Source organism: Hippopotamus amphibius, chromosome 3, assembly GCF_030028045.1.
Source record: "Hippopotamus amphibius kiboko isolate mHipAmp2 chromosome 3, mHipAmp2.hap2, whole genome shotgun sequence".
NCBI lineage: Eukaryota > Metazoa > Chordata > Mammalia > Artiodactyla > Hippopotamidae > Hippopotamus > Hippopotamus amphibius.
In genome coordinates, this window is record NC_080188.1 from 151,113,971 (window position 1) to 151,126,183 (window position 12,213).

Genomic DNA, 12,213 nt, shown 5'->3' on the forward strand with positions numbered 1-12,213 from the left:
GAAAAGATGTTTAGGGGAAGGTTAGGCCGGGAAGAAGGTTTGGGCATGCGGGACTTTAAATGGCTTGTTGGCAATCCAGATGGTATAGGCAAGTGCATATGTGTGCTTGAAGCTCTGAGATTATTATTTAAAATTATCATGTATTTTAAGTATTTGTTAAGGTTATGAATTTGAACAAGACTGTACATGGAAAGTATTAATTTTAGTACATGCTTTAGTACATAGTCTACTACATACTCTATTTACATAAAGTACATACCCTAGTACATACTCAAAAAGAGTAAATGTAAAAGCACTTGGGAATACAAATACTTAAGGTTCATTTTATTCGTGTCATTCTGGGATTTAGCCACTTAGAATACAGTCTCCTCATGAACATAGCCTCCAGGAAATCCTCCTTGAGAGAGTTATCATCACTTTTATTTATTGCTTTATTTTTTTAAGTATTGAATGTTACTTTGGCTCTTCTGCAGTGCAGCTTTTTAAGAAAATGATTATATTATTTAAGGAAACAATGCAACTCACACTTCTTTGACAATAGATGTTACAAAATTCCATAAGATGATCACACCATTTAAGGTTCCAGCAGCTATCAAATTATATCCTTCTACTTGTAATAGATCAATGCAATTCACTTCCATACTGACAGCAGGATTCTGAAGGAAGGAAGGAAGGAAGGAAGGAAGGAAGGAAGGAAGGAAGGAAGGAAGGAAGGAAATAGATTCAATGACCACCATGAACACAGTATCTAAGCACAGTATAAACACAGTGTGCACTTGTTATTCTGTCACTAACTTAAAAAGTACATATATTTAAATCCTAAAGCAGGAAATTTGGTACAAATCTAAATTCTTTTGGCATAAAATATTTTAATTTGTAGAATTGATTAAAACAACAAAAACATACTTTCCTTCTCTACTGTCTTTTTCCTTCAACCTTAACTACCAACCATTAAATTACTTTCCCATCTTTCTCTTCTCTTCAGATTTCTTGAAAGAATATTCTATATTAGCTGTTTTAATTTACTGACCTTCCTTTCGCTCACCATCTGGCTTCTGCTCCATGCCACTCTATGAAAGCTTTTTCTAATTTTGACTAAGAGCTTTCTATTACCAGTGCTATTTGATGCTTTTCAATTGTCTGGCCTTAAGTATTTTTTTGGTACCTTCTATGTTAGGTTCTTGGAATATATAGTCAAACAGGATGTTGGTAACCTGGAGAAACTTATAATACAATTCAAGCATTCAGATAAAGTGCTGATTACTGTACAATTTTTTGTTGTTGTTGTTTTGAGAGTTATATTTCATTCGATGGACATACTGAGGACTTCAAGCCCAGAAGGCGACATCTCAAGTAACCCTGAGAAAACGGCTCCAAGGAGGTGAGGGGGTAGCTAGGATATATAGGAGTTTTCCAGCAAAGGGCAACAAAAGATTACTGTTAAGAGAAGAAAACTAGATGTCTCAACTTAAGGAATTTAGTGTTTTTCTTTGTATAGGAAGATGCAAAATCTGGGCTCACTGAAATCATTCCTTTGATATGCACCTCAGCTATCTGGGGCCAGTATCCTGTGTTTTTACATCCTGAGTTTCCTCAGGGCTCACCATCAGGAGTGGCTGTAGTCTGATGGATGCTAGATGGCAGGTATTCTTTGTTTCCTTCCTGAGTTCCCTCAGGATTCACCAGCTCACTGCCAGAGGTGGCTGCAAACACTGATGACTGTGATATATTTTTTACTGATATGGCAGGCAATAATTTATTTCTCACTTCCTTCTCTTTTTCTGAAATTTGAGTGATACCTGGGAGACATTTCATGACCAATTTTTGTCCCACAGTGCTGGGAGTTTCTTCCCAGGTCAGGCAAAAATTTTTGTTGATATGCCACTTCAGGTGCAAATTTCTGGATTAGGCCCTGTTGAAAATTAAAGGTTCTCTGGATCCTCTGTCTTACTAGTCTCTTATGATCCAGGAAATGTTTTCCCTTGTTGCTTCTTCCTATACCTAGAATCATACTATTACAATTATTTTATGAGTCATAAATGTGATCTATTTCCTCAAGATATTTAGCCATCATCAACTTTGTTGGAGGCCTGGTTACATATTGGGTATGGTAAGAGATAGCAATCTTATAAAATAGACAGGATATAAGTAATACAGCTGGTAACATTAAGTCATAGTGCATCAGGGAGACACAAAGCATAAACAATCTGGAAACAAAGAACAAATCAAAACAATGATTAGTATAACTAATTGTAATCCAGTTGCAATAAACCATCAAGTCCATAGGAGAGCCAGCTGGAAAAGCCAAATTCTGGATGAATCAGGTAGAGAGAAAAAGATAAATGTTTCATCTTTGTTTACAAAGGTAGATTTTATCAACTTATTGTAGGTCATAGCATAAGAGGAAATAGTCTTTTCTTTGGAAAACAAAGATTCAAGCTAGTATATTTTCCAAAAAGTCATAAAGTTATAAATGATACTTATCAGTTCATTTGGTCCCATGAAATTAATTCCCATTGATCTGAATGAAGTCATCAGATTTCCCATTAGAGTTTTGTCATTTGTTACCCGCTTCAATGGTGTCATATAAAGGCTATTAGAGATTTATATTTGTTTAAAAAGTCCTTTTTATGAGTCTTCTTGAAGATCATTTTTGTAAGAGCATCAATATAAAAATAATGATTGTCTATAAAAAACAAAACTTAAAATAGCACAAAGATATGACTACAATGTAATTAGCAAGAAACTTGGATATTTCTGTGAGTTATACATTTTAAGATAATCACTAGAATTATGACTGATAACATTATATCAGAGCATATCAGATTTTAGGAATTTCATATAAATTTTGGAATATCTATATTAATGACATTTAGCCACACAGTTTAAACTAAGGTTCATCTCCAATCAGTTGACAATGTTTTTTAAGTAATTTAACATACCAAATAAACTTAATTAGTTTAACATTTCTCTCTGAGATATCTCAAGATTCCTTCAAAGCCCTTTGAAGCAACCCAGAGTCAGCTGGAGGCTAAAAAAAATTTAGTTAGAGTTTAATATTTGGGAAGTTTGTTAGAAATATAAAAAAGGTTTTAAAATGCAATAGGATAATAGGTCACTACAAAAGAAAACTGATTCATTTCACCAAAGTCACAAAAATATTAAAAAAACAAAAAACAAATACAGATCACTTAAGGGCACAGAAACTCATACAACCTGCTATCAAAAAGGAACACTCTAAGAAATTTCTTTCAAATTCCAGTCTTGTACAAGCGTACTTAGTAAAAAAATACATTTACTTAATTAACTTCAATCTAAAATTAGTTAATCCTGACCATGCATAAAACTTCAGAGTTCCCTTCCATAATCTTTCATCACATTCTGTATCCATATTGGTTCATCCCTTATTTTTCTATCCAAAAATAACCAGCTCTAAGACATACTTTCCCTCAATAAAATGTAATTCCATTCCTCATACATTTCTTCCTGAAAACACACCTTCTATTTTTCTACTGTATACTGAAATGTTTCCTTATTATTCCTATTACTTTTAATTTCATGTTTAAATTAGAATCTTCAACTCTTAAAAACCTTAATTTCTAGAGAAAACTAAGAAGTAAGCAATTATGAACTATATTTTACATTAGCATTCTGTAGATTGCTGAACATAAATACTGGTGATAATTTCTAAAAAAAAAATTTGTTTTCTTATAGAGAACATCTTAGGGTGGCACCAAGCATATTCATTTATAGTCCTAAATACCTTTAGTTTCTCTGTTTAGTAACTGATATCTCAGCATCTTATGTTATTTAGGAATGATCTAGCTATTTAATAAACTTACATCACTTAAATTAGCACAACTCTAGAACTCTGTTACCAAACATCTGGAGAGATCACTTTAAGTAGACATTTCTAAAATATAATTATTTTTAAAGAGTTGACACAAAAGTTCTTATCTCATTAAAATTTACTTTAAAGTTTCATCATATCAAGTTATTTTTCTTGCAGTAGATATAATAAGGTCTTATTTGACTTCTATTAAACCTAGGCACAATAAAATATCATACCTAATGTTGATGGCTCTAAAGACATGTCTATTAGATCAACAAACTTTAACTTTAATACCAGGTATCAACTTAATATTGAATATCTCCCAGTTCATGTGAACCTTAAAGTCATTTTAGCAAGTTTCTTTTATATTTAATTTATATATGCTTAATTTAAAATTGAGCTCTTTATAAATTCAATTTTTTCAATACTTTCCAGAGGTAAAGGTATCTCATATGTATAATGTATACACAGCCTTTTAATGTATAAGCAGGCAAAACTATAGATCACATGGCTTCAATAAAAAATAAATAAAACAAACCAAAAAACAGTTATGAATCAGGTATTACAATATAAACTTGCTAGTTTATAAAGAACAATTGGAATACATTAAAGTTGCTTGCTCACATGACAAAGGCTTTACTATTTGTAAAGTTTGGCTGAGGGAGCATCCCTAGTGGCCTGAAATTTAAAACTACCACTTTGTCATTTTTTTCCTCGGTTTCAGGCTCTGCTGACTGAGCTAATTAGATTCAGTCGCAGGTCCTTGTGGCCTGTGTTTACATTCTGGTTTGTAGAGATTTCCAAGAGAAAGACAGTTGCTTTTAATTCCCTAAAGAACAGGTCTGTCACCTAAAGGATACAAAAAGATTGATTTGCCCAGCTATATTTTATATCAGTGAGAAAGTTTCTAACTAAACTGAAATTTATGAGCTCTATGTTCTGGAACATTAGAGTTTAGTTTATCATGCCTTCGAAAGCTGTATAAGGCATTCAGCAAAGACCTTCTGTCTGAGTTTACAAGTTAAACCCAGAGCAAAATCACTGTTTTTATTTTTATTAGCCCTTGAATGCTAGTTTCCAGTTTTCACTTTTTTGTTTGGCTCAGGTACCCCTGTTGGTTTCCTTTAGTATGTTCAATTAATATTTCCTGAGGGGCAGATCTATATACCTTGTCCTATAAGACTGATAGAGACAGAGTAAAGGGACAAAGTTGGTGATTAAATAATTAATCCCACTAGGGGATTGTAAGTAAAGAAAAAAGTCTGAGGAACCCCTGTAAGTTGATGATCACTCAAGAAGATAGGTTTGCTTAACCACAAAACCGAGCAGGCTTGCTTAGCAACAAAACCATGCAACAGAAGCATGAGACATGCCCCAAAACAATAAAACAATGGTGGCATGAGACCCACATCCTGCCCAGTGAGCTCAGTAAATTAATGACCCCTAGGATATGCTCTCTGCACACATAAAAAAACAATAATTTATGGAAAGGTGACATTTCAAAGTAAGGACCCTCACTATACTGAGACCTGAAATAATTTTTGCATAGTGCCATGACAGTCCCCTCTTGACCTTGTAGAGACAAGAAAACTCCCCTGCCCAACCTGGAGGAGGAGTTGATGATGGAAGCTTGGTGTCTACTCAAGAATGAGGAAGAAGGTGGCCTTTTCCACCTCCCCATTTTTCCTTTGATTATAAAACTGTAGCCCACTAAGTTCTTGGGGCAGCACCCTCTCACCTGCCTGCTTGTAAGCCTCACAAACATCCTATGCTAATAAATCACTTCTTATCTATCACTCTGCCTCTCACTAAATTCTTTCTACACTGAGCCATAAAGAACTGGAGCTCCCTGGAGAACCCTGAAACACAACCTAATGATTTCAATACCACACAGAGGAAGCATTCCCTAGTGAAACATGCCTATCTCACAATATAATTAAACAAAGAGATGTAACCATCTTACATAAAGCCCATTTAAATATACCAATTTTATACACTTTCACCTCAATTCTGTCACCTTTTATACCTTTAGCTTTCATTAGGATCCAATCAACAAGTTTTTATCTTATAGGAAGCATTCTAGAAGTTTTTCTTTCTTTTTATTCCTTGCCCATTTAATCTATTTTTATATAAAAGGCTCTGGGATCCCCAGATGGGGGTTGAGCCAAGGAATTTGGGCCCTTTGGCCTAACTGTTGCCCAAATAATTGTAGGTCAGATAGCTCACTCTAAATTTTTTTTTCAGCTCTCTCTCTCTCTCTCTCTCTCTCTCTGTATATATATATATATTAAACTGGGGTAAGTAGAATGTACTTGTTTGGCTGTTGATGTTGAGGACCAATAGGGGGTTGCTTTTGCCCCATTTAACCTTAGGTAATCACATAAATGTTCACTTTATTATTCCATTTTAAATAACTATCTAAATATTTCTTTATTCATTTGAGATGTATTTTTCAAACTTTCTACCTTGTTGGAAAACGTATCTAGACACCTTAAATGTTTTTTTTCCTGTTAACATTAATTATTCTAATGTTTTTATTGCATCTGTAAGACCCACTGAGGGGAAGAAAAGACAGCTGTTTACAATGAGAGCACTCTAGAAGTCCACAAATAAAGCTTCCCAAACTGGTTTTTCTTTGTTTGATTCAAACTAAGGGAGTTCTTAGGTTGACCATTAGATATATTTCTTTTTTCCACCTTTAATTTGATTTTTGTTCTTATAAGTACCAATAAAACAGCTGTTTATAATGAGTGCTCTAGAAGTCCACCAATTTAGAAGTTTCTCCAACTTAAAGAATCCATCATTTGGCCATTAATGAAATATTTTAATAGTGATTCAAACCAATAAGATGCAAGAAGCTTCCCCATAAGAGAGTTGGGAAAGATGTCACCTAAGTAAGATCCAGAGAGTTTAGCCTCAAAAATAGTATGGCAGAGGTCAGGTTTTCAAAACACACACATGCGCACACACACACACACACACACACACACACACACAGAATGCTCTAGGAAGATCAGGTAGAACATTTACATCTCAAAGGCACAGAAAGAGAAATGCAAATTCCCCCTAGAAGGCCCTTGTTTAAAGTCAAAATTCTGAAAAGATAATTCTATCAAGCTGGCTTTTTAAATTTAACTCTTTGTGCCATTAAAGAGCCTCCTCATTTTTAGGGCAAGATTTCCTTTAATTCCCAATTAGTAAGTATGTGTAAGTTTTGTACATACATAAGCCTGATTGGGGTATTAGTCGAAGTCTGGCAACCTGTCGTCCCTTTTTCTTTTGTTCTGAAAGCTTTATTTCCCATTCTGAGGTCAGTTTGTTGAAATAAAAATTGCTAGTGATGATCGTGTGGTGGGGCCAATGTGCTGCTTGAGATCTTAACTCCTCTAGGCTTTTGCCCCAGAGTTATTTCAGCCCCCTCTCACATGTCTCAGGTTCTCCCAGTGGTGTATAAGACCACCATGGGTGCTCAGATCACAGAATGGCCAGCTCTTATTCACATCCTTGGTTGAGCAGGTTGTTAATTAAATGAGTGGGTTTCCCTATAGGGACAGCTGCACCTCCACCGTTCCTGAAAGTTTCTCCGTCACCTGAAAAAGCTATTGCCCATCAGGAGGAGAGAGTCTCTTGTTTGGTCCTCAGAAGTTCTGGTAAGATTTATGTTTTATTTCAACAAACTCTATTAAGGTAGCCAACTCAAGGAAAAATGACAGGCCAGTCTTACCCCTAATTACTCAGTCCAGTCCAATCTTTCTGTTTAACTGAGCAAAGTCTTCCCAGTCTTTAAACTGAGGATAAACCACTCAGTGTCTAAACTGAGCAAAAATCTTCCCAGTGCCTTTTACACTGAGGATAACCCAGGTACCTCCTCTTGAAACTAAGTTTCGGGGATAACCTACTCCTCCAGAGAGTAGTTTAACACCACTGAATAAAACTAAGGATCATCAACCAACAACAGGACTGCCTAGAACCAGGAGAGATCACCCAATTTGTCTGGACTCCCTGAGGAGGCAGATAGGCACAAGAGGTCTCTGCTGGTACCAAGGCTCTGGATCCTCATAGAGTTCAGGCAAAGGCAAGAAGTCTGCTCTGGTCCTTAATCCATGGTCACCATAAATGTTGACTAAAAATATATATACACAACCTAAAAGTTGAGAGTTATGTTTTATTTGCTGGATGTATTGAGAACATCAAGCCTGAGAGGCAGCATCTCAAGAAACGCTAAGAAAACTGCTCCTGATTACTGTACAATTTAAAAGTGCTATATCAGAGACATAGGCAAGAGTTGGGAACATCTAAATAAGATTAGTGGTCTATTATTCTTATCACTGTCAATTGCTATCTCTTTCCTGAAACTCCTGACTCTCTTGACATGCTTGGCACGCGGGTTTCCTGGTTTTGCTTGTGTCTATGTGATCCTTCCTTTTCTCTTTCCTACTAGTTGCTTCTTACTCTACCAACCTTTTAAATATTTATATCCTTAGGTTTTACCTCCAGCCCATTTTCTTTTTCTTTTTTTCTAACCCCCTCTGGGCAATTTCATCCTCTTATGTTTTAATAATCATCTCAATGTTAGTGACCTAATAATCTAGTCAAGTCCTCTCCTACAAGCTTCAGACTTATATTCTTAATTACTTAGAAATGTTACAAGTATCTCAAAGTTAATACGTCTAACTTATCACCTTCTTTAAGCATGTTCTATCATTCTATTCTATATCTTATTGGGTAGCACCAGTTCCCAATTCATTGTTCAAGTTAGAAATCTTGGAGTTTCTTGATTCCTTCCCTTCTCTCAGTACCTTCTCTTGACTGCATGGCATCCATCTCTAATTAATCAATTGCAAGTTCTGCTACTTTTATCACCCAAATATTTTTGGAAACCTCTCCTTCTACCATGCCCACTATCATGGTCTTATATCTTTTAACTAAAATAGTACATTATTGCCTGGCTCTTCTGCCTTTAGTCTTGTCCATTTGAATCTGTCATTAAAGCAGCATCAGAGCTGCTACCACAACACAAATCTGATCATGACATTTCTCATTTAAAGCCCTTCAATAGTTTTCCATTTCTTATAGGATATTCAAGCTCCTTAATAACACTGAGAATGATCCAGCCCCTACCTCTCTGTCTGTCTCCATCATCTACCACTTACTTCAGGCACACTGAAATACTTGTGGTTATCCCTGGAAAACCATGAAATTTCTTACCTCTGTGATTTTTTTAATTTATTTTTAAATTGAAGTATAGTTGAATTAAGTGTTGTGTTAATTACTGCTGTGCAGCAAAGTGACTCAGTTATACTTTTCATATTCTTGTTCAGTATGGTTTATCACAGAATATTGATATTGTTCCCTGTGCTATACAGTAGGACCTTGTTGTTTATACATTCTATATATACCAGTTTGCATCTGCTAATCCTGAACTCCCATCCAACCCTCCCCCACTCCCCTCCCCCTGGGCAACCACCAGTCTATTCTCTACGCCTCTGATTCTGTTTCTGTTTCACAGACAGGTTCATTTCTGTCATTATAGATTCCACATATAAGTGATATCATATGGTATTTGTCTTTCTTTTTCTGACTTATTTCACTTAGTATAATAATCTCTAGTTGTATCTATGTTGCTGCAAAAGGCATTATTTCATTCTTTTAATGGCTCCATTGTATATATGAACCACATCTTTTTTTATCTGTTCAACTGTCAATGGACATTTTAATATTCCATTGTGTATATGTAATACATCTTTTTTTATCTGTTCATCTGTCAATGGACATTTAGGTTGTTTCCATGTCTTGGCTATTGTAAACAGTGCTGCAATGAACATTTGGGGTACGTGTATTTTTTTGAATTATAGTTGTTTCTGGATATATGCCCAGGAGTGGGATTTCTGGATCATATGGTAATTCTATTTTTTGTTTTCTGAGGAACCTCCATACTGTTTTCCACACTGGCTGCACCAACTTACTTTCCCACCAACAGTTGTAGGAGGGTTCCCTTTTCTCCACACCTCTCCAGCATTTGTTATTTGTAAACTTTTTAATAATGGCCATTCTGACTGGCATAAGGTGGTACCTCTCTGTAGTTTTGATCTGCATTTCTCTAATAATTAGCAATGTTGAGCATCTTTTCCTGTGCCTATTGGCCATTTGTATGTCTTCTTTGGAGAAATATCTATTTAAGTCTTCTACCCATTTTTTGATTTTTTTTTAATATATTGACCTGTATGAACTGTTTGTATATTTGAGGAATTAAGCCTTTGTCAATTGCATCATTTGCAAATATTTTCTCATGTTCTGCAGGTTTTTTCATTTTGTTTATGATTTCCTTTGGTGTGCAAAATCTTGTAAGTTTGATTAGGTCTTATTTATTTTCATTTTTTTCTATTACCTTGGGAGACTGACCTAAGAAAATATTGGTTTGATTTACGTGAGAGAATGTTTTGTCTATGTTCTCTTCTAGGAGATTTATGGTGTCATGTCTTATATGTTTAAGTCTTTAAGCCATTTTGAATTTATTTTTGTGTATGGTGAGAGGGTGTGCTCTAAGTTCATCAATTTACATGTGGCTGTCCAACTTTCCCAACACCACTTGATGAAGAGACTATTTTTTCCCATTATATATTCTTGCCTCCTTTGTTGAAGATTAATTGATCATAGGTGTGTGGGTTTATTTCTGTGCTGTCTATTCTGTTCCATTGATCCATATGTTTGTTTTTGTGCCAATAGCACTTTGTTTTGATTACTGTAGCTTTGTAGTATTGTCTGAAGTCTGGGAGGGTTATGCCTCCTGCTTTGTTCTTTTTCTTCAGGATTGCTTTGGCAATTCTGGGTCTTTTCTGGTTCCAAATGAATTTTAGGATTATTTGTTCTAGTTCTGTGAAAAATGTCATGGGTGATTTGATAGGGATTGCATTAAATCTGTAGATTGCTTTGGATATTATGGCCATTTTAACAATATGAATTCTTCCAATCCAAGGAATGGGATATCTTTCCATTTGTTTGAATCATCTTCAATTTCTTTTATTAATGCTTTATAGTTCTCAGCATATAAGTTTTACACCTCCTTGGTGAGGTTTCTTCCTAAGCATTTTATTCTGGGGGTTATGATTTTAAAAGATATTGTTTTTTTTACATTCCTTTTTAAATGTTTCATTGTTAGTGTAAAGAAATGCACCTGATTTCTATATGTTAATCTTGTATCCTTATCATCTGCATACAATGACAATTTTACCTTTTCCCTTCCAATTTGGATACATTTTATTTTATTTTTCTTGGCTAGGACTTCCAATACTACATTGAAGAGCAGTGGAGAGAGTGGGCATCCTTTTCTTGTTCCAGATTTTAGTGGGAAGGCTTTCAACTTTTCATCATTGAGTATTATATTGGCTGTGGGTTTGTCATAAATAGCTTTCACTATTTTGAGATATGTTCCCTCTATACCCACTTTGGTAAGAGTTTTTACCATGAATGGATGTTGAAGTTTGTCAAAGGCTTTTTCTGCATCTATTGAGATGATCATGTGGTTTTTGTCTTTTCTTTTGTTGATGTAATGTATTACATTGGTTTGTGTATATTGAACCATCCTTGTGAACTTGGGGTGAATTCCACTTGGTTGTGGCATATGATCTTTTTTATATGTTGTTGGATTCAGTTTGCTAATATTTTGTTGAGAATATTTGCACCTATATTCATCAAAGATATTGCCTATAATTTTCTTTTTTGGTGGTGTCTTTGTCTGGTTTTGGTATCAGGGTGATGGTGGCTTCATAGAATGTCCTTGAGAGTATCCCCTCCTCTTCAACTTTTTTGGAAGAATTTGAAAAGGATTGGTATAAGTTCTTTGTATGTTTGGTAGAATTTGCCTGTGAAGCCATCTGGTCCTGGACTTTTGTTTGTAGGGAGTTCTTAAATTACAGATTCAATTTCAGTTGTAGTGATCAGTCTGTTCAAATTATCTATTTATTCTTAATTCAATTTAGGTAGGCTGTATGCTTCTAGAAACTTGTTCATTTCTTCTAGTTTGTTGAATTTGTTGGCATATAATTATTCATAGTATTCCCTTATGCTTTTTTACATTTCTGTGGTATCAGTTGTTATATCTCCTTTTTCATTTCTTATTTATGGATTTGTGTTCTCTCCCTTTTTTTCTTGGTGAGCCTGGCCAGAGGTTTGTCAATCTTTGTTATCCTTTCAAAGAACCAGCTCTTGGTTTTATTGACTTTTTCTATTTTTTTAAATCTCTATTTTATTTATTTCCTTTCTGATCTTTATTGTTTCCTTCATTCTGCTGACTTTAAGTTTTGGGGTTTTTCTATTTTTGTTTTCGTTCTTCCTTTTCTAATTCTTTTAAATGGTAGGTTAGGTTGTTTATTTGAGATTTT

At 34.8% G+C, this 12,213-nt stretch overlaps 1 protein-coding gene across 2 annotated transcripts in view; it reads right to left on the reverse strand.

The window, feature by feature from the left end:
* WDR64 (WD repeat domain 64) overlaps positions 1 to 12,213 on the reverse strand; it is a 153,518-nt gene that overhangs the window by 47,301 nt on the left and 94,004 nt on the right. For both annotated transcript variants that reach the window (XM_057728227.1, XM_057728228.1), the window contains one exon: positions 526 to 656. In XM_057728227.1, the coding sequence (XP_057584210.1) occupies positions 526 to 656 (131 nt within the window). The remainder of the gene's footprint in view (positions 1 to 525; positions 657 to 12,213) is intronic.